Genomic DNA, 20749 nt, shown 5'->3' with positions numbered 1-20749 from the left:
GCAGAATCACTGATATCTCAGGAGTAGCATGTGTAGCTTGAGAGAGAGAGAGAGAGAGAGAGAGAAACAGGAGATTATTAGGTATTTTTGGCTTATTGTCCTGTAATAGTTAAGGACAATGTACTTTGTGTGCAGAGTGCAAGCAGGGACTCCAACAAGACTAGCTATGACAGCATAACTAAAAGGGAGAGCCAGAAGGCAACACAGACATGAGGGCATCCTGGGACATAAAGTGTGAGTGAACATGTAAGAGTGGGGGGCGACAGCATCCAAACATCCCAATTCACCACAACATTTTGCACATGAACCCTCCAAAACTGCTCTTTTAAATAAGAAAATACTATTCACAAAAGCCTTGACCTAACCTTGACTTAAAAACTGAGACTGTGTCTGATTCCCAAACACTAATTGGAAGACTGTTCCATAACTGTGTGGATTTGTAAGAGAAAGCTCTACCCCCTGCTGTATCCTTCACTATTCAAGGTACCAACAAATAACCTGCACCTTTTGATCGAGTAGACATGGTGAATCATAAAGTACCAAAAGTTTGATCAGGTACTGTGGAGTGAGAATATTCAGTATAATATTGATCATAATCAATACAAAGTTTGAGTGGAAACCATTGTAGAATGGATAAGATAGGGGTGATGTGGTCATATCTTCTGGTTCTAGTAAGGAATATTGTAGCTGCACTCTGGACTAATTGGAGTTTGTTTATGCTCCTACTGGAACATCCACACAGTAAGCCATTGCAATAATCCAAACTAGAGGTAACAAAAACGTGAACTAATTTTTCTGCCTTGTGTAGTGACATTATATTTCTTATTTAGCAATATTTCTATCATGAAAAAAGGCCATCCTAGTAATATTATCTACATGAGCTTTAAATGAAAGACTGGAGTCAATAATCACAAGAAGGTCTTTTACTTTAATGTAATCAGAAAGCTTAGTTCTAGCTGCATGTGGACATTATAGTACTAGATGTATTTGTTTTCTAAATATTTTGTATACTCCACCTGTATGGTATATGGAGATTATACAGACACTTAAACAAACTTAACCATTATCCTAAATAGCTTAATACAGTGGTTTTCAACCAGTGGGGAGCGCCGAGACCAGAAGGGGGGCGCAAATTTTTTTAGAATTCACAGACAGGGCATCATTTGGGTACTCTGTGTATTTTACTGCTTTTCAAATAGAATGTGCAGAAATGGAAAAACTCTGCGTTCTCTCTCCCTCTGTATTTTTTATTGCTGGGGAGAGGTGGAGCTTAGCCTGCCTTTTATCTAGCTGTGAGTGCAGACCACTGTTGGCAACGTAGCGACTTTTCAGACCCCTTTAGCGACTTTTTTTGTGCCACATGATAGGGAAGGTTTTGAGGGGGCTTTAGTTGCAAAAGGTTGAGAACCTCTGGCTTAATCGAATTACTTGGTTATTTCACTGAAGGTCTTGCAACTCGATTGTCCCTGTGTGTGCGGAGTTTGCATGTTCTCCCCGTGATGCGGGGGTTTCCTCCGGGTACTCCGGTTTCCTCCCCCAGTCAAGACATGCATTGTAGGCTGATTGGCATGTCCAAAGTGTATAAATGGGTGTGTGAGTGTGTATGGGACTGTGCCCTGCCCAGTCCAGGGTATACCCGGCCTTGTGTCCAATGCTCCCTGGGATAGGTTCCCTGTGACCCTGAAAAGGATAAAGTGGTATAGAGGATGGATGGAAGTAACGTAATGAGTAAATCTCCCCTGTGCTGTGCGCGGACCAACTAATTGATAATGAGATTCATTGATGATTTTCATAATCGATTATTATCGATTTTATTGATTAGTTGTTGTAGCTCTAGTGTGCAGTGTGTGCACAAGTGAGAAAAGCCTCTCAAAACCAGCATATTAATGACTTCTGCTTTTGTGAAAAACATCTTTAAGATGTCACAGAGTTTGTTAACTTACCATATTGCCACTGTATTATATACTGTATTGTTGATATATGGTGATTGATATTATTTGAGTTTATTTTCCATATAAGAGCTCAAATTTATTTTGTGTCTCCACAATAATATCACACTTGATCTTTCAAAGCATGGGAACACGCCTTGAAAGAATGCCTTTGCCAAAAGTATGCAAAACAAATGCAAATTCTGTTCTGGTTTACTGATGCCAAATCGTCTGCTTTGTTTAGTAGTCAAATTATATGAAAATTAGTATTTGGTGGGTGCTGTATCAGCCATTGGATTCTCTGGTATTTGGTGTGTACTGTATCAGACTGATAAATATGGACTGGCAGTTCTGTGATAAGGCAAGGCCAAAGGCGTGTGACATCCGCAGAGACCTGCTGCGAAGACTAGTTTGTAAAGTAATCTTCAGCAGTTCTGAATATATGAAAGGGGGAATAATTATATATACTATATTTAAATACACTACATCAAAAGTGTGGACACCTGACCATCACACCATATGTGCTTCTTGAACATTCCTTTCCAGTTTTAGTCCCCATTTGCTGTGGCATTGTCATGCTGGAGCAGGTTTGAGCCTCTTATTTCCAGTGAAGGGAAATCATAATGCTATAGCATCCAGAGACATTCTATACAATTGTGTGCTTCCAACTTTCTGGCAACAGTTTTGGGAAGAACCACATATGGGTGTGATAGTCAGGTGTCCACAATGTTTAAATAGTTTACATCCTACACCTGGGGATAAGACATAAAAAATAACTTGAGGTTAATAATCAGTAATCAGTGTTCAGACATGTAGTATATGGTGAGTTGTTATTGAACTGTTTAAGGTGTATGTATAAACTTTTCTTTTTTTTTTTTTTTTGCATAAATGTGTATTGAACATTTACATTTAAAAAACAAACAAACAAACAAAAAAAACACACTCTATGGCACAGATTCCCAGACCTGGTCATGGAGTACCCTCTGTCCTGTGCATTTTAGTGTTTTACATGCTCCTAACATAGCTGATTGAACTAATTAGCTAATTTCCATCCTTATAAGTAAAATGAGCTTCATGTGAATCGGTAACCTCGCAATAATGGAATAACAATGTTCTTGAGAAATACAGTAGAATTATCTTATCTTGTAATCATCTTTATTTGCTGTACACAACAAATCTGGCAGATCAGCAAATAAACACAAATGAAGGATAGACATTTATAGACATGTATTTGCTAAAAAAAAAGTTAGTTTATTGATCATTTTTCTGCTATATTGTGAATTGGACAGTTAATAGTTGTACAAAGGTTCATGTATTCATTTATTATGATATTTTAATACTCTGCAGCATTTTCAGGTCCCAATGTTCATGTGACGGGGAGAAGGGAGAAGCCAGGGTGTGAGGAGAGAGAGATAAAGGAGCGGCTTGAAGCACCAGTGGGAGAGAGACACATGTGTGCTTTGTGTTTGGCCTACGTTTGTGTGTTTTACATTATGTTTGAGATTTTTTTATTATTGAACTTTACGTTTATGTTCAGCCGGTTCCTGCTCCTCCTTGCCCGGCTTTGAAGTGTGTGACACGGGTGTGCCAGCCACTCCTTTATCTCTCTCAATGTGGCTTCTGTCTTCATCTTTCACAGATCCATAAGTAAAGTACTGGTGCCATGGAGATGTTACTCTAAGTCTACACTGATCTTACAGTTGATATTAGACATATTGTCAAGTGTAACACAAAACATGTCATCCACTTTAATAGGTACATCTGCTCATTCATGCAGTTAACCAATCAGCCAATCATGTGGCAACAGTTCAATGCAAAAAATAATGCAGATACAGATCAAGAGCTTCAGTTAATGTTCATGTCAAGCATCAGAATTGGGGGGGCATCCCTGTGACCTTAAATGTGGCATGGTTGTTGCTGCCAGAGGGGCTGATTTGAATATTTCAGAAACTCCTGATCTCCTGGGATTTTCACACACAACAGTCTCTCTAAAGTTTACAGAGAACTGAAGCTTTTGACCTGTATCTGCGTGATTTTATACATTGTGCTGCTGCCACATGATTGGCTGACTGGATAACTGCACGAATGACTCCTGTGTACAGATCTTTCTAATAAACTGGATGGTGAGTGTATGTGTCTGTAATTCTATGGTATTTAACTCATTTCTTTAAGTTTAACCAAAAAAGGTAAACATTTGACTGACAGTGTAGGAAGTAATAAATCTGAGCAATCAGCCCGGTAAAATCTAGAGAGTTTCTTTTCTAGCAAATGATAACTTTAAAAAAAAAAGCAGGGGCACTGAGTGTCACTTACCTGTATACACTACTCTCTGTGTTTAAGTTGTGCAGTTTTTTATTATCTGTGCTGAAAAAAAAGGTTCTGATGCACATAAACATTAAAATTTAGTGAAACAGGTTCAAATTCTTCTTATTAAAAGCGTTGACTGGTATGAGGGGAACAACCCAGAATGATGTTGAGTATAAATAAAGCTGGGACTTTCCGTCAGTCCTATCACGTGTCCCAGCATATCAGGGAACAGATCCCCACTGTCCACAAACACATCTACTTTGGGAATGTCTAATCTAATAACGCTGATTCTCTTCACTGCCATCTGCTGTCACTGAAACATACATGAACACAAACATAAAGCAGTTTGCCCTTGGCAACCTGGAAATATATACAAGGCCTTAGTGATTATTATGACTATGTTTTAACTGTTCCATGGCACCATTTACATCAGCAAAAGCTCCATCTGTGATTCATGCTTTCCAGACAGCAATTAACCAGTCATAATATATATAAATAAACAAAAAAATTAATAATTTATTAAGATGTCTAGCAGGAATGGAATGGGGAGCTAGTCAAAAATCTTCATAACAAATAAATTGTGCATTGATCAGGTCACTACTGAATTATGGATATATAATATATGGGTCTGCGTCATTAGCCTTCATGAGGAAAATTGAAACAGTACAGGCACAATTGTTAAGAATATGTTGTGGTGCTTTTGTATCCTCTCCAATAACAGCAGCACAAATGGAGGTGGGAGAAATGCCCATGTGTATACGCAAGTTAAAATTAACAATGAATTATTGGATTAATATGAAAGGACATTCTGAGACACACCCAGTTAAGGAAATACTACAAGAGTGCTGGAAGTGTGGGAATAATAATATAAGAAGTTTTGGTTGGACAGCGAATAAAGAGTCTATGAATTTGGGAGTTACAGAAACTTCAGTTAATCCAACAATTGTAGTACTAAATAAACCTCCCTGGTTGTTCCCCATGGCTCAAGTCAATTACCATCTACAATATAAAGTTAAGAATGAAACATATATACCTAAGGAGGTTATTGTACAGCAGTATTTAGATCAGGAATACTCTTCAATGCCCCACATATTCACCAATGGTTCAAAAGATCCTACATTAGAAAAAACAGCTGCGGCGGTATATATTAAGAGGTTCAAAGGCAGCATTAAAAAAATGGACAACTAATTATGTATCAGTTTTTACAACAGAGTTTATAGTGATTTTGCTGCTATTTGTCCAGACTCTCAATCACCTTTAAATAGCTTATTAAATGGGAAGTCTGATTCAAGACAAGATTTAGTATATGAGATACTTACACATCTGCTTAGAATTCAGAAACTAGGGATGGTTCTGAGATTTCTTTGTGTAGCAGCACATGTGGGAGTATGAGGAAATGAAATAGTGGACAATGGATCATGTGGATGTTAAAGTTATACCATATATACCATATACCACTAGGTAAAGAAGCAGTAGAAGGAAGAATGAGAGAACTTGTGAATGTGAAATGTGGGACAAAGGAAAAAAGGGAAGGTACCTATTCAATAGCCAAAAACAGGTTGGGAAAGGGAGAATAGGTCTCAAAAAATAGGAGAGAAAATACAATTATCACTCGGCTCCGAATATGACATTCTGGATTAAATCATTCGTTGCTGAAAATAGGGAAACATCAAACATGATTATGCTTGACATGTGGTGAAGACTGTTGAACATGTATGATTGTGTAATGTTTACAAGGGAAAGAGAGGAATGATTAAATAAATTGAGAAATATAAATTTAATCAATTTCACCTTACCAAACCTATTGAATTGTGCTTCAGGACAGTCAAAAATACAAAGAAAAATACTTAATTATCTCAGGGGAACAGGATTGGAACATAGGATTTAATAAACATATTATATACCCCTTCTTATTAATGCTTCACACTCCAGTCCACTTGGTGGCGGTAATACACCATTAATTGGCTTGTCAACCGCCATTAAACAGGGAAACGCTAAGCAGCCATGCATTATTATTTTTTTCTTTCTTGTTTTCTGGTGATCTCGATATAACAAAAGTTATATTCTCGTGATTTTTTTCCTGTGTACTCGACATCCATCCATCCATCGAGGTTCCTGCTCCTCCTTGCCCGGCTTTGAAGTGTGTGACACGGGTGTGCCAGCCACTCCTTTATCTCTCTCAATGTGGCGTCTGTCTTCATCTTTCACAGATCCATAAGTGAAGTACTGGTGCCATGGAGATGTTACTCTAAGTCTACACTGATCTTACAGTTGATATTAGACATATTGTCAAGTGTAACACAAAACATGTCATCCACTTTAATAGGTACATCTGCTCATTCATGCAGTTAACCAATCAGCCAATCATGTGGCAACAGTGCAATGCAAAAAATAATGCAGATACAGATCAAGAGCTTCAGTTAATGTTAATGTCAAGCATCAGAATGGGGGGTGGGGGGTGGCATCCCTGTGACCTTAAATGTGGCATGGTTGTTGCTGCCAGAGGGGCTGATTTGAATAATTCAGAAACTCCTGATCTCCTGGGATTTTCACACACAACAGTCTCTAAAGTTTACAGAGAACTGAAGCTTTTGACCTGTATCTGCGTGATTTTATACATTGTGCTGCTGCCACATGATTGGCTGACTGGATAACTGCACGAATGACTCCCGTGTACAGATCTTTCTAATAAACTGGATGGTGAGTGTATGTGTCTGTAATTCTATGGTATTTAACTCATTTCTTTAAGTTTAACCAAAAAAGGTAAACATTTGACTGACAGTGTAGGAAATAATAAATCTGAGCAATCAGCCCGGTAAAATCTAGAGAGTTTCTTTTCTAGCAAATGATAACTTAAAAAAAAAAAGCAGGGGCACTGAGTGTCACTTACCTGTATACACTACTCTCTGTGTTTAAGTTGTGCAGTTTTTTATTATCTGTGCTGAAAAAAAAGGTTCTGATGCACATAAACATTCAAATTTAGTGAAACAGGTTCAAATTCTTCTTATTAAAAGCGTTGACTGGTATGAGGGGAACAACCCAGAATGATGTTGAGTATAAATAAAGCTGGGACTTTCCGTCAGTCCTATCACGTGTCCCAGCATATCAGGGAACAGATCCCCACTGTCCACAAACACATCTAGTTTGGGAATGTCTAATCTAATAACGCTGCTTCTCTTCACTGCCATCTGCTGTCACTGAAACATACATGAACACAAACATAAAGCAGTTTGCCCTTGGCAACCTGGAAATATATACAAGGCCTTAGTGATTATTATGACTACGTTTTAACTGTTCCATGGCACCATTTACATCAGCAAAAGCTCCATCTGTGATTCATGCTTTCCAGACAGCAATTAACCAGTCATAATATATATAAATAAACAAAAAAATTAATAATTTATTAAGATGTCTAGCAGGAATGGAATGGGGAGCTAGTCAAAAATCTTCATAACAAATATATTGTGCATTGATCAGGTCACTACTGAATTATGGATATATAATATATGGGTCTGCGTCATTAGCCTTGATGAGGAAAATTGAAACAGTACAGGCACAATTGTTAAGAATATGTTGTGGTGCTTTTGTATCCTCTCCAATAACAGCAGCACAAATGGAGGTGGGAGAAATGCCCATGTGTATACGCAAGTTAAAATTAACAATGAATTATTGGATTAATATGAAAGGACATTCTGAGACACACCCAGTTAAGGAAATACTACAAGAGTGCTGGAAGTGTGGGAATAATAATATAAGAAGTTTTGGTTGGACAGCGAATAAAGAGTCTATGAATTTGGGAGTTACAGAAACTTCAGTTAATCCAACAATTGTAGTACTAAATAAACCTCCCTGGTTGTTCCCCATGGCTCAAGTCAATTTCCATCTACAATAAAGTTAAGAATGAAACATATATACCTAAGGAGGTTATTGTACAGCAGTATTTAGATCAGGAATACTCTTCAATGCCCCACATATTCACCAATGGTTCAAAAGATCCTACATTAGAAAAAACAGCTGCGGTGGTATATATTAAGAGGTTCAAAGGCAGCATTAAAAAAATGGACAACTAATTATGTATCAGTTTTTACAACAGAGTTTATAGTGATTTTGCTGCTATTTGTCCAGACTCTCAATCACCTTTAAATAGCTTATTAAATGGGAAGTCTGATTCAAGACAAGATTTAGTATATGAGATACTTACACATCTGCTTAGAATTCAGAAACTAGGGATGGTTCTGAGATTTCTTTGTGTAGCAGCACATGTGGGAGTATGAGGAAATGAAATAGTGGACAATGGATCATGTGGATGTTAAAGTTATACCATATATACCATATACCACTAGGTAAAGAAGCAGTAGAAGGAAGAATGAGAGAACTTGTGAATGTGAAATGTGGGACAAAGGAAAAAAGGGAAGGCACCTATTCAATAGCCAAAAACAGGTTGGGAAAGGGAGAATAGGTCTCAAAAAATAGGAGAGAAAATACAATTATCACTCGGCTCCGAATATGACATTCTGGATTAAATCATTCGTTGCTGAAAATAGGGAAACATCAAACATGATTATGCTTGACATGTGGTGAAGACTGTTGAACATGTATGATTGTGTAATGTTTACAAGGGAAAGAGAGGAATGATTAAATAAATTGAGAAATATAAATTTAATCAATTTCACCTTACCAAACCTATTGAATTGTGCTTCAGGACAGTCAAAAATACAAAGAAAAATACTTAATTATCTCAGGGGAACAGGATTGGAACATAGGATTTAATAAACATATTATATACCCCTTCTTATTAATGCTTCACACTCCAGTCCACTTGGTGGCGGTAATACACCATTAATTGGCTTGTCAGCCGCCATTAAACAGGGAAACGCTAAGCAGCCATGCATTATTATTTTTTTCTTTGTTGTTTTCTGGTGATCTCGATATAACAAAAGTTATATTCTCGTGATTTTTTCCTGTGTACTTGACATCCATCGTCCCGAAGTCAATGGGGGTTTGAATGGGTTTTTGGTTAAATGCCTGAAATAAGGTCTGTGGTGAACACAAGCTTAAGATATGTTCACGTTTTATACGAAGACAGTGCCCCCCAGGAATTTAATATCCTTTTGCGTACCCCCTCTCTCAAACTGTGTTGTCTGAGGATGGCATCCTCTCTATTGTTTTTTTGTTTTGGGGGCTTTTCGCCAAGCATTAAACCAGCTATATCAGCTGCAGCAGGAAGAATGAAGTCCTCCACAATAGTATGGGGTTTTCCTGTCTCAGCCACTCTGTAGCTCACCATGTAGGATGCTTCCAGACCTTCCTATTTAGGTTTTCCTACACTGTTATGAGGGTCTTACTACTTCTGAGTTGTCTTAAATGTCTTTCAAAAAGCTCTCGAGGTTTATTTAGCAAAAAGTAAATAGCATGCTTTGTTTCTAAATGTCTGCGCAGAAATGCTGGTTTCATGCAGTTATGAAAGAGTACGTTTGCACATATACACACTGTGGCTGGGGATTTTCTTCACTGTCAGCGTATGTAAAGCCCAAAGAAATATATTTCTCATCATATCTGCGCATCTTTGATGTTTTTTCTGCGAACTGCTTGTGAAGAAGAGATGGCGTTTCAACTCATACATCGCTGTCTGCATCAGTGTGACCTGGGCTAGTAGCAATGAGTACACTTGCTACGGATGCGGTGTTAGAGGGACCTGGGCCACTGCTGTCTGAGGACTGGGGATCAGCGGTGCTTGCTGTGGTTGCGGGCCGAAATCTTTGTACTTCTCCATTTTAAGGTTACGAGCTATTACTTAACTTCATCATATAGCCATGTGCTGGTGATAAATGACATGCGGTAAGATGCGCACTGACGCATGATTGTGAGTGGATGCAGTTTTGACCGCGAAAGACAGGATAATTTCTTCTTCTTCTTCTTCTTCTTCTTCATGTTTTAATGGCGGTTGGCAAACCACTAAAGGTGCATTACCGCCACCTACTGGACTGGAGTGTAGGCAGTAGATGGGCAAGAAAAGAAAAACAACCAAATAATAAATAAGGAAAATATAATAAAATAAAAAATAAAAGAAACAAATTAATAATAATAATACCAACACAATAATACATAAATAAAAGAAAATAAAGAGACAAATAGCTGTATAGTAGATATTCCTACTAGATTACTAAAGTCTCTCACTTATCCCAGCATTTTTTAAATAGTTTATTAGGGGGCGGTGCATTTTCCCAGATGTTTTCCCCAGCAAGTTCTCTAGTGTCATGTTTTGTTTTCCAATCTGCATCTCTAGCTCAGTTTTTTCCTCCTCATACCTTTTGCAGTCCAACAAAATGTGTTTTGACAGGATAATTTGACTGGATGTCATATATTTGACCTTTATAACATTGCAATTTTGCTGTTTGTACACTGGAGGGGGCACAAGTTTATTTTTTGGCCGTGAGAAAAACATGGATTAGAATTTTAATGTTATTCAGTGAGGCGGAATTAAATGAACAGTAAATCTCAGCCTTTTGCTCCCGTACCCCCTCCGTCACCTCACGTACCCCAGTTTGTGAACCACTAAAACACATCAGTAATACCCCACTCAGGATTTTTTTTAAAGCTTTTACGTGTCTTGAAAGAGACAGTTGCTAACAAGTGGCTAAATGGTATTACAGAGGTTGTCGAGGACATTAAACATCATCACGCCAAACAGGAAAACTAATCTACTACAGCCTCGTTGTGTTTATACTTGTTAGTCACAGTGTTTATTTTCTGCAATAATCCAAATTCACTGGAAAACTCTTATTGGATTTTTGTCGAGGGAACCAGGGTGATAATAACTTCCGGGTTGGCCTACAAAAATATACCTCATCCCTGCAGGATTGACGACTGCCACTCCAGTGTCCGACACTTGAGAAGAGGATATCCCTCTCTCTTAATGTGGAGATAAAGTCCATCTCTACAACGGGAAATTATTATATTTATAATGGTGTAGATGCCAACTTGCATGTAACACCATTCCCATTCACAAAGCGTGAGATTTTCTCGTGATAAATTTACGTCACAAGGAAACAGCTTTTTTTTATGTCACGATCACGAGAAAACAACAAAGAAAAAAATTAATAATGCATGGCCGCTTAGGGCTTCCGTACAAATGTATTTTATTCATTATTTATGAGCAAACAAAATTAAGTAATGATCCTGATAAATTAGAGGCTGAATTTTGTAATGATAACAGAAACTAAAGTCGATGTTGAGAGGATTATGTGTATAGAAACCCTCATTAATGGAAGGCATATACATTGCATATAATCTAAAGTGATATTATGTGTATGCCCCTATTAATACAGATCCGGGTTTTATTAATAAAGTAAACAAGATTCTTGGTGACAAAGAGGGGCAAATAATTTTGGCTGAGGAATTTAATCAGGTTATGGATGGGATTATGGTTAAGAGTAAATATCAAGGACTTTCTATACCAAGAGATAGATCTTCCCTTCTTATGCTAAAAGAGGATATTGGATTGATTGACATATGGCGCCTGGTCACTCCAACAGAAAGAGAGTATACAACCCCAATTCCAAAGAATTTTGGACACTGTAAAATGTAAATAAATGAAAACAGAATGCAATTAGTGAATAACATATGGGTTTATAAGGTTTGCAAATCATTCTATTTCTATTTACATTTTACACAGCGTCCCAACTTTTTTGGAATTGGGGTTGTTCATTTTTTTCTCATTGCCATAAATCTCACTCTTTTTTCTTGCTTTCGAATTCTATCATTGATCAGGTAGTAGATTAAATTGTAAAATTGGAGCAATAGTATTGTCAGACCACACGATTGGAATTGGATTTAGCGCTAAGTACAGAAGCTGGTAGAAAGGGAAGGTGGCATTGAAATACTGCATTATTACAAGATGAAGAGTTTAACACATTATTGGCTGATGATCTGACTTCCTTCTTTTAATTGAATGTGGGAAGCACTAGGCATACATTAGAGGAAAACTGATTGCACATACAGCTAGAAAGAAAAAAATGGAAGGAAGAGACTTAAGAAAGAGGTTAAGAAATTTGAAGCAACAATTTGTACATTGGAGAAGGAGCTGGCTAGATGATACTCTACTGATCTATATCAGGATATTTGTAAATACAAATTTCAATTACAATATTTTATATATAATAAAAAAGATGAATATGCACTATTTAGACTACGGACAAGGTTTTTATGAAGGAGGTGAAAAAGCGGGCAAGCTCCTTTCCAGACAATTAAAACACAAAATGCTGCTAACATTATTCCAGCAATTAAGAAAGGATATGCTATGGTATCACTAACAAAGGAAATAAAAGAGGATTTCAGAAGTTCTATAAACATTTATATACATCTTCAGGTAGTCTGGATGGAGAAAAACTGAAAAAAAATTTGTAATATAGAGTTACCTAAATTAGATGTATTGCAATCCGAGTCTCTAGACCTTCCCATTAACAAGAGCAGGTCAAAGCTGCAATAACCTCTATGAAGTCTGGCAAATCACCAGGGGCGGATGGGTTTCCAGCTGAATATTATAAGCAGACCCAAACATTGTGGGAGTAAGGGAGGTAGAGGAGGGGATGGAATACAAGTTATGATATGTTTTTTTTGTTATCCCGTGATACTCTCAAATCTCTATCTCCATTAATGAGTATTATTCAATTATATTCAAGTGTGTCAGGATGCAAAATAAACTGGGAGAAATCTGAGGCTATGCCTATCTAGAACATGTCATTCCCATACAGTGACCTAATTTGGCTTTAAATGGATTCTGAAGGGTATGAAGTACTTGGCATTAAACTAACGCAGAATTTGGAGGATATAATGATGTTGAATTATGAAGTACTGCTGTCAAAGATAAAAAAAATATATATATAATAATGTGGACAAATGGGAACAGCTGAAGCTCTCTATGGGGTAAAGTGAATATATTCAAAATGGTTATTGCTTCGCAGTTCAATTTTATATCAGTGATGACACCAGTGAACATTCCAGACCCTATTTTTAAAACATATGACAAAATTATCAAGGATTTTCTATGGGAAGGAAAAAGACCCAGGATTAAAATGAGCAGGTTGACCTCCCCAAAGGACAAGGGGGGCCTTGGATTACCCAATGTGCGAATGTATAATTTCTCCTTTGAAACCGCCAAACTGGCTTAAACATTGGGACGAGGCAGATTCTGAATTGGACTGGTCAAGACACAATAGAATCTAGCCTCACCACTTCATCCCATTAGCATTCTTTCACAATGCTCTGGAGCTAAATGGGAAATACATCCAGTGAAAATACATTCATGACATGTTTGGAGCAAAATTCATAAAATGTGCCAGACATCACATTATAGATAGTCATATGCATCATTGTGGAATAATCCTGAAATTTTTATAGGTAAAGAAGGGGTGTTTTGGAAACTATGGCAACTTAAAGGGGTAACCGTAATTGGCGATCTGTATGAGAATGGAATTTTTATGCCATACTCTGAATTGGTTACAAAATATAAGGGATAAGGGGCCAAGGGCATTTTTGGAAGTATCTGCAGATTAGGCACTGTGTCAAGAACAAATTCAATGCAAGTGATAACCCTTTCACAATCTTTGAACCATGGCTTGCAAAAAAAATGTTAAAAAAGGGTTTGTGTATCATAGAAACACAGTCTACTCTTATACTTCGCCTTTTTGCAGAAATGTATTCGCTTTAATTCCAATGATTTGCTATAAAACAAGATATTGGCATCAGCATCCGCAAAAAAACAACACATTTACAAGATAGTATAACAGTCCTTTATGGCCACATGTTCAAAGTCAAAAATCCAAACCTTGTTTGGAAGACCATAAAATGTTCTTCATAAAGTATTAAGTTACTTACTATTCAGAGATACCAAGGATGTGTCAATCATCTCCATCTCACCTAAAATGTCTAAGAGCATTGAGGCAAAGCCTTGTATTGTATGTTAACAGTGAAATAATGCATGGAATATATGACTACATTGTATTTTTCCTGGATACACGGTTACCTAGGTGTATAAAAATATTTGTCTCCATGACTTTCGATAAGGAAGTTTCCTACATGATTGACTGCCTGCTCTTTACACAAGATATGGTGGTGACTTCAAAGGGCACTTGGAAAAGCACAAAGTATATTAATAATTCAGCACCGAGCACAGCACAATAAACCTGCACGTTAACACACCTCAAGGGACCAAGGCCTTTTTTCTGAGCAGTAAGATATGGAAGATGAATTGAAGTTTCAACAGAGACTAGTTCGGTTACGTTGCATTATAATAGTGGTGTAGTCAACAGCAGGCTGGGAAAGTTACAGATATGACAATAAGGGCATAGCAAGCTGTCAGCTGCAATGGTCGGCAAGAGCTGTAGCCTTTGGTAATTAGCTTCAGTATGCATTAATGGATAAACTTCACAGCCACCCAGGAAGCTTTCTTAAAGTTCCCAAATAGTCCATAGAACTTGCTGTAAGTTCTAAATGGAAAATGTTATTGTTTGGGGTGGGGTGAGGTGATGGTGGACGATGAAGGGGGGTGGGTGCATCACTTCTTTTTTTTTATATATATAATTAAACTTTTTTTGTTGTTGTTCAACAATCAAAACTTAAAAGTACATCACCACAGTATTCAGTAATCACCTTTGCAGTTACATATTCAGCCACAAATTCACCATCAGTAGAATACAATCAAAACAAAGGCACATGAAAATTAACAGTTGTTAAGCAGTCCTACTTATTCACTCCATTTTTTATATGCTGCCGGAAATTATCCCATATTTTTTTCCATTTCTCCCTCACTATGCAGTCTCCCAACATGCTATCATGTGAAGTGATTTCAATCAACCCAACCAATCCAATCTTTCAGGTCTGCGTTTTAGGGCATTTCCAATTGTGTAAAATCATCCTGGCAGCTGTGATACAAGCAAACTTAATAAGGGTAAATGCATTTTTTGCTATATTGGGTACCACTGATTTATCTCCAAGAAGGCATAGTTGTGGTTCTACAGGTAAATTAGACCCCATCCACTCTTCCAGTACTCCTAGAATTTTACACCAGGAAGGATGAACTAAAGAACATTCCCAGATCATATGTAAATAAGTGCCCTCTTCATTACATTTCCAGCACGTGACAACTGAAGATAGGCATAAACAGAGTAAGGGGGATTATCGAGTGGATAATATCTGTATATGAGGAATGTGTGCGAAATATTTATTTCCCATGCAAAGGCTTAGAAAAATAAGAAAATGTTCTCTTTTTTCCAATGCCTAAAATGTCTGGGCTCATTTCAGGTCTTTTGTGTGTGTGATTTTAAATGGTGCTGAAATCTGTCAGCCCTGATTAATGATATTACTGTGAACATAATTGAATAAAGTTATGTCTAAAAACCACTCAAAATGAGCTGCTAGTCTGTAACTGGATGACTCTGTGGTGTTGATTCGCCAACTGCTTATTACAGGATTACCCTAAAATTTAATGTCGTCCTGCTCCAACAAAATCTACTGTATGGTCACAAGCCACTGCTGGTTGATGTTCAGTAATAATATATGGAAAAAATCTGGGTAGAATTTTTGAAGGGAAAGGAAAGAAGAGACTTTAGAGGTTTCTGACAGTTTTGTGTGTTTTAGAAGTATAAAACTATAAAAAGTATAACAATAATGTGAAACCAAGATGATTTTGAGTTTACTTTATTCGAGTATTACACTACTATATAACTGTTGTTCAGGCTTTTTGGGGGGCACCTGTAAACAATCTCTGCTAAATACCTCCATATGCCAGTAACTGTGTGTTCACTGCTCAGGAATGTGCAGTGTGTGAATTTGATGGAAATCAGTGCTCATGAATAATGGAATAATTCAGTTGAGACTGTAAAATAACCTTCTCACAACTTGTGTTTTCCTCCTAAAGACTTTGCTGAAGATGTTTCCAGATGTATCCAGCCAGAGCAGTCTGCACAACATTCTGAAGAAGAGAGATGGTGCTTGAATATCCGATGTCAGCCAATTTGTCATAGTCTGCTGTTCATGAGCTCAACTTTGCTCACTTTAACTGCTCTCAACTCTCTCTGTTTTGATCTTTCAAACCTTTTCCTTAAGACTTACATCAATTAAATTCCTTTTCATGCCTGTAATCTGATGGTTGAATCCATTTCCACGATTGTCCTGAACACTCTGTTCTCCGTTTCTTTCAAGTGGAGGGTGGAGGGTGAGGTGAAGGCAGAAGCAGCTGTGGCAGTTCCTCCCTCTAAGGCCAAACAGTTTCTGGCTTCTCTCCGAAGGCCTAAGAGGAACATCTGGAACTGTAGCCATCCTGATGTGCAACAGTGGATCTAGCAGTTCATGCACATGGGTTAATTACGAGGCAGTGAGTTAAAGGTCTTAACACTATGACTCCATGAATAAGTTCATGATGTCTGTGAACATTGAGAGTGTTCATTTAAGTAAGCAGGACTTAATAATTATGAATTAATTTATAGGGGTCAAATATAAATACACTTAGATGGCCTGATCAGCTGCATTATGTGTGCTGTTGATCTACTATGAACAATAACTATTTGGAAATATTTTAGGAGAGGCTTAAACATTTAAAAAAGTGTCTCAGCTACACTACATTTTGAGGGTCTTGAGCCGGTTTTTGGTTGCCAAATTTGGGTTCGAATGATGGGTGCATTTACAGCACACTTCCTACATCTCAAGCAATTTGAGTGATTGGATTTTTTTTTCTTTCATTCCCATATGTTTGTCATTGCCAGTTCCCACCCACCTCTGTCTTTTCAGCTACCAATCAGGGTGGGTGACTTCATACACACTTCCTCTGAGACACATGCAGCTCTGTCACAGCATCTCTTCAAATTCAGTGACGTTTATGTAACACCAGAGAGAAGCTGAATGCCCTTGAGAAACATTCAGTGTCTGAAGGTGATGTTTTATTTTCCTTTCAGAGACTAGAAGCTGACCTGGCATACCGGATGTACCATAAACATACCACAGATTAGGGACGGTAGCATCACTACAATGAGCACTCTCTCATGGGTCCTTGCGACGCCACCCATTACAGACATGGAGCAAAAGTCAACTATGACTACTAATAGCTTTTCTTTCTCCTTAGGAATGACCTCATCAAGGTCAATAAAGTGAATGCAGTTTTGTAGACGAGTAGTGCCCCTTATGATACACAAATTTCTCCACACTACTGAATCTATGAGCTACAATAATGTAATAATCCACTTACGCCCTATACAACATTAAATAATGAATAAATCCTTACTGGCAGATATGAAATGTAATGAATCTTATGTTATAACCAATATGATTTGAATAATGACTTTTAAAATATAACAAAATGTGTGCACATCCAATGCACCCGAACTGGGCTCAGGTGCAGGACAAAAAAAAAAAAAATCAATATTGAAAAAAGAAGCGTAATGTCCGCACACTGACTTTACAGCTCCAAAACAACTATTTATTGAAAACGCAATGTTTCAACTGTCAGGTCTTCATCAGGCACAATACCCATATGGAATAAAATACAACTATTTGTAGGAGCAGGTAATCACCATGATTAGACTCGCACTCCAAAACACGTGACAATCAATTCAAATCATGTGACACACACACACACACACACACAAAATACAACAAACAAAAAACAATCCACATAAGGGTAAATTCTGCAAGAATATATTAGATATTTCACTCATGCTCATAAGGTATAATATATTATAATGCAATATCAAAAAAGTATAACAATATCTTTATTATTAAAAACTACATCTTTGATAATAACAGCAGATGAAGGAATACATAAATCACTATTTAAAAAATCAGCCATAACGGTGACAAAATATTTAAAGTATAAATCCAAAAACACTCCCTTTGTAACAGTTTCTTCTCATAATCACTTCCTCTTAAGGGTTTATTTTTTACCTTCTCTATACCCATGTATTAGAGCGCTAACATTTTGACCAGCTTATCTGAAACATGATGCTATAGGGTTGTGCATATCTCCAGTCTTGATATTGCTACGATGTTCACTAATGCATGTATGCAATGGTCTGCAAGTTTTTCCAACATATGCAAGACCACAAGGACACAGAACATGTTAGAACACATGAGTAGAGGAACAGGTAATAGAACCACGTCTCAGAATATTACGACGGATGATTAAAATAATTACATTTGTGTGTAAAAGCATACTGGGTGCAATTACCATGCCTATAATTACCTGAAGAAGAGCCAGAATATCTAGTTTTACTGCACGAGAAGGAAATTCAGATTGAACAAGCAAGTCACTGAGATTATTTTAACGTTTAATTCTTTAAACATACCTAAGAATTTAGGATCACTAGAAATAATATGCCAATGAATATTTAATACTTTACGGAACTCCGCACCTAATGCTGAATACTTAACATGTAGTTTTTAATAATAAAGATATTATTATAATTTTTTGATATTGCATTATAATATATTATACCGTATGAGCAAGGGAGTGAAATATTTAATATATTCTTGCAGAGTTTACCCTTATGTTACACACACACACACACACCCACAAAAGAATTCCAATAAACAATTTATTGGAATTCTTTTGTGGGTGTGTGTGTGTGTGTGTCACATGATTTGAATTGATTGTCACGTGTTTTGGAGTGCGAGTCTAATCAAGGTGATTACCTGCTCCTACAAAGAGTTGTATTTTATTCCACATGGGTATTGTGCCTGAAGAAGACCTGATGGTCGAAACGTTGCATTTTCAATAAATAGTTGTTTGGAGCTGTAAATTCGTTGTGCAGACATTATGCTTCTTTTTTTCGGTAACGACATTTCTCATGGATGTCACCTTGTTGCAATAGTAGCTGAACAGATGACTTTAGTAGCTGCTTTATTCCCCAGAGCAATCTAATGTGTAACATTACTGATTATCTTGGTCACCTGTAATACAGTAATATATAGTCAATACTAATAGCTATAATAGAAATCATCTTCCCTTCAATAATCAAAAGCATGCTATGATGAAAAACAATATGTAGCTTGTAGATAAGTACACCATTTTTATAAAATTTATTTTTTTTATGCTTAGTGTAACCTAAATTATGACAAAGCATACAGAAAAAGTAAATAAAGCTAGCTCCTGTCCGATGCCTCAACTTTAAAGTCCACAAAACTGCTTTTACTTCACAGTGCAGTGCTTTTGTGTTTTCCGCTATTGTTATGTGTGCATGTATTTCTGTTCAATGACCATTCAGTAGCTAGGTAATATTATGTACAAACAAACAAACAAACAAACAAACAAACAACTACAACAAATAAACCTGGTTATCAGACTTATTATCCTTGAATCAAATTCCATCATCATAATTTTTTCCCCACCTGTTACCAAACACAAATGAAAGAATGTGAGAGTTAAAAAGCAGAATACCGAACAGTGTAAATATTTTATTAAAATAGCCTTTTTCACCTGAAATCAGAAAAAGCATAAGAGTTCTCTTTGAAGTGTGACAATGGCAGCAGTAGACTTGGCTCAAAATGACATTTAAAAAAAGCGGAAACACGTTTCACATAGTTTTGTCTTTTCTTCAGAATAGCACCAGCCTTCCCACTGCAGCGCGTTTAAGATAAATAAAGTGGATATCACTATGCTCCATAATAAATCTCAACACTGAAACAAAGACATTGGTAAAAAATTATCACATCAAACAAAATGGCATGGCATAAATGCACAAAGCACAATGAGCTGTTTTTCAACAATTTCTTAAATAATAGGCAATTGATAAATTCCAAAGTGCAAGACGTGGGATTTAGCGTCTGGTTGTTCTCTTTCTTTTTTTTCTTCTGAGGCACACGTTTTGAAAAGCAAGCACAAAAGAGACAGTTCTCGCTAGAGTTGCTTTTCCAAAAACTGAGGGAAAAAAAGAATACCAAATCACCCGGTTTATGGGGGAAAATACCTCAGTGTAAAATGGCTGCTAGAGGCCACATGGGCCTTGTCCCAGCATCCCTGAGAGAAAGCCTGTTCTCTAGTTGTGTCTTGGTCTGCCTTTCTTCATACGGGCAGCCTTGGGTTTGGGGATATACTGATTATTGGCTTGATGTTCCAGCTCTTTGCTGAAATACTGAATAGTTTTGTTCAGTCCCTCCTCCAATGGCACCTACAATAAAAAAATAAAAAAGCAAACACATACACACACATTACATGTTACAAAAAACCAACAACCCAGGATTAGTTTTGTAGGGGGATGGTAGGTATGTGTCAGGTCGGAGGAACAGTATTGAGTATTGGGATTTAAATGCCAGAAAAGGTTTCTGCAGCTTTACAGGCTTTAGGTACAGCAAACAGCAAATCTCTTTCTGCTCCCCTGACTCTCTGTATTTACATTTATTCATTTAGCAGACGCTTTTATCCAAAGCGACGTATAAACGAGAAAATACATGCAAAGCGATATATCAAGCGGAGAACAATACAAGTAATGCTACCGTACAAGATCCATTAATTGAGTTCCAGAAGA

The 20749-nt window shown here is 37.1% G+C and overlaps 2 protein-coding genes across 9 annotated transcripts in view; one reads left to right on the top strand and one right to left on the bottom strand.

Annotated features, from left to right (window-relative positions):
- Nucleotides 1-19572, top strand: part of si:ch211-214p13.3 (nectin-4) — a 58868-nt gene extending 39296 nt beyond the window's left edge. Inside the window, exons 8-11 of one of the 6 annotated variants that reach the window (XR_006982689.2) lie at nucleotides 16153-16222; nucleotides 16437-16608; nucleotides 16997-17033; nucleotides 17186-19572. Coding sequence is in view for 2 of the 6 variants with exons in the window: in XM_047156153.2 (XP_047012109.1) it covers nucleotides 16153-16222; nucleotides 16437-16453 (87 nt within the window). In the remaining 4 variants the exon portion in view is untranslated. Of the gene's footprint in view, nucleotides 1-16152; nucleotides 16240-16436 lie in introns of all 6 variants that reach the window. The other 5 variants (XR_006982686.2, XR_006982687.2, XR_006982688.2 and 2 more) reach the window with 5 other exon arrangements.
- An 87-nt stretch (nucleotides 19573-19659) lies between these two features.
- uxs1 (UDP-glucuronate decarboxylase 1) overlaps nucleotides 19660-20749 on the bottom strand; it is a 30157-nt gene continuing 29067 nt past the window's right edge. For all 3 annotated transcript variants that reach the window (XM_053680908.1, XM_017470618.3, XM_053680907.1), the window contains one exon: nucleotides 19660-20392. In XM_053680908.1, the coding sequence (XP_053536883.1) occupies nucleotides 20261-20392 (132 nt within the window). In that variant the 3' untranslated portion in view covers nucleotides 19660-20260. The remainder of the gene's footprint in view (nucleotides 20393-20749) is intronic.

Source organism: Ictalurus punctatus, chromosome 6 (genome assembly GCF_001660625.3).
Source record: "Ictalurus punctatus breed USDA103 chromosome 6, Coco_2.0, whole genome shotgun sequence".
Classification (NCBI taxonomy): domain Eukaryota; kingdom Metazoa; phylum Chordata; class Actinopteri; order Siluriformes; family Ictaluridae; genus Ictalurus; species Ictalurus punctatus.
The sequence above is the reverse complement of the archived record's forward strand: the minus strand, read 5'-3'. Positions and strand labels throughout refer to the sequence as shown.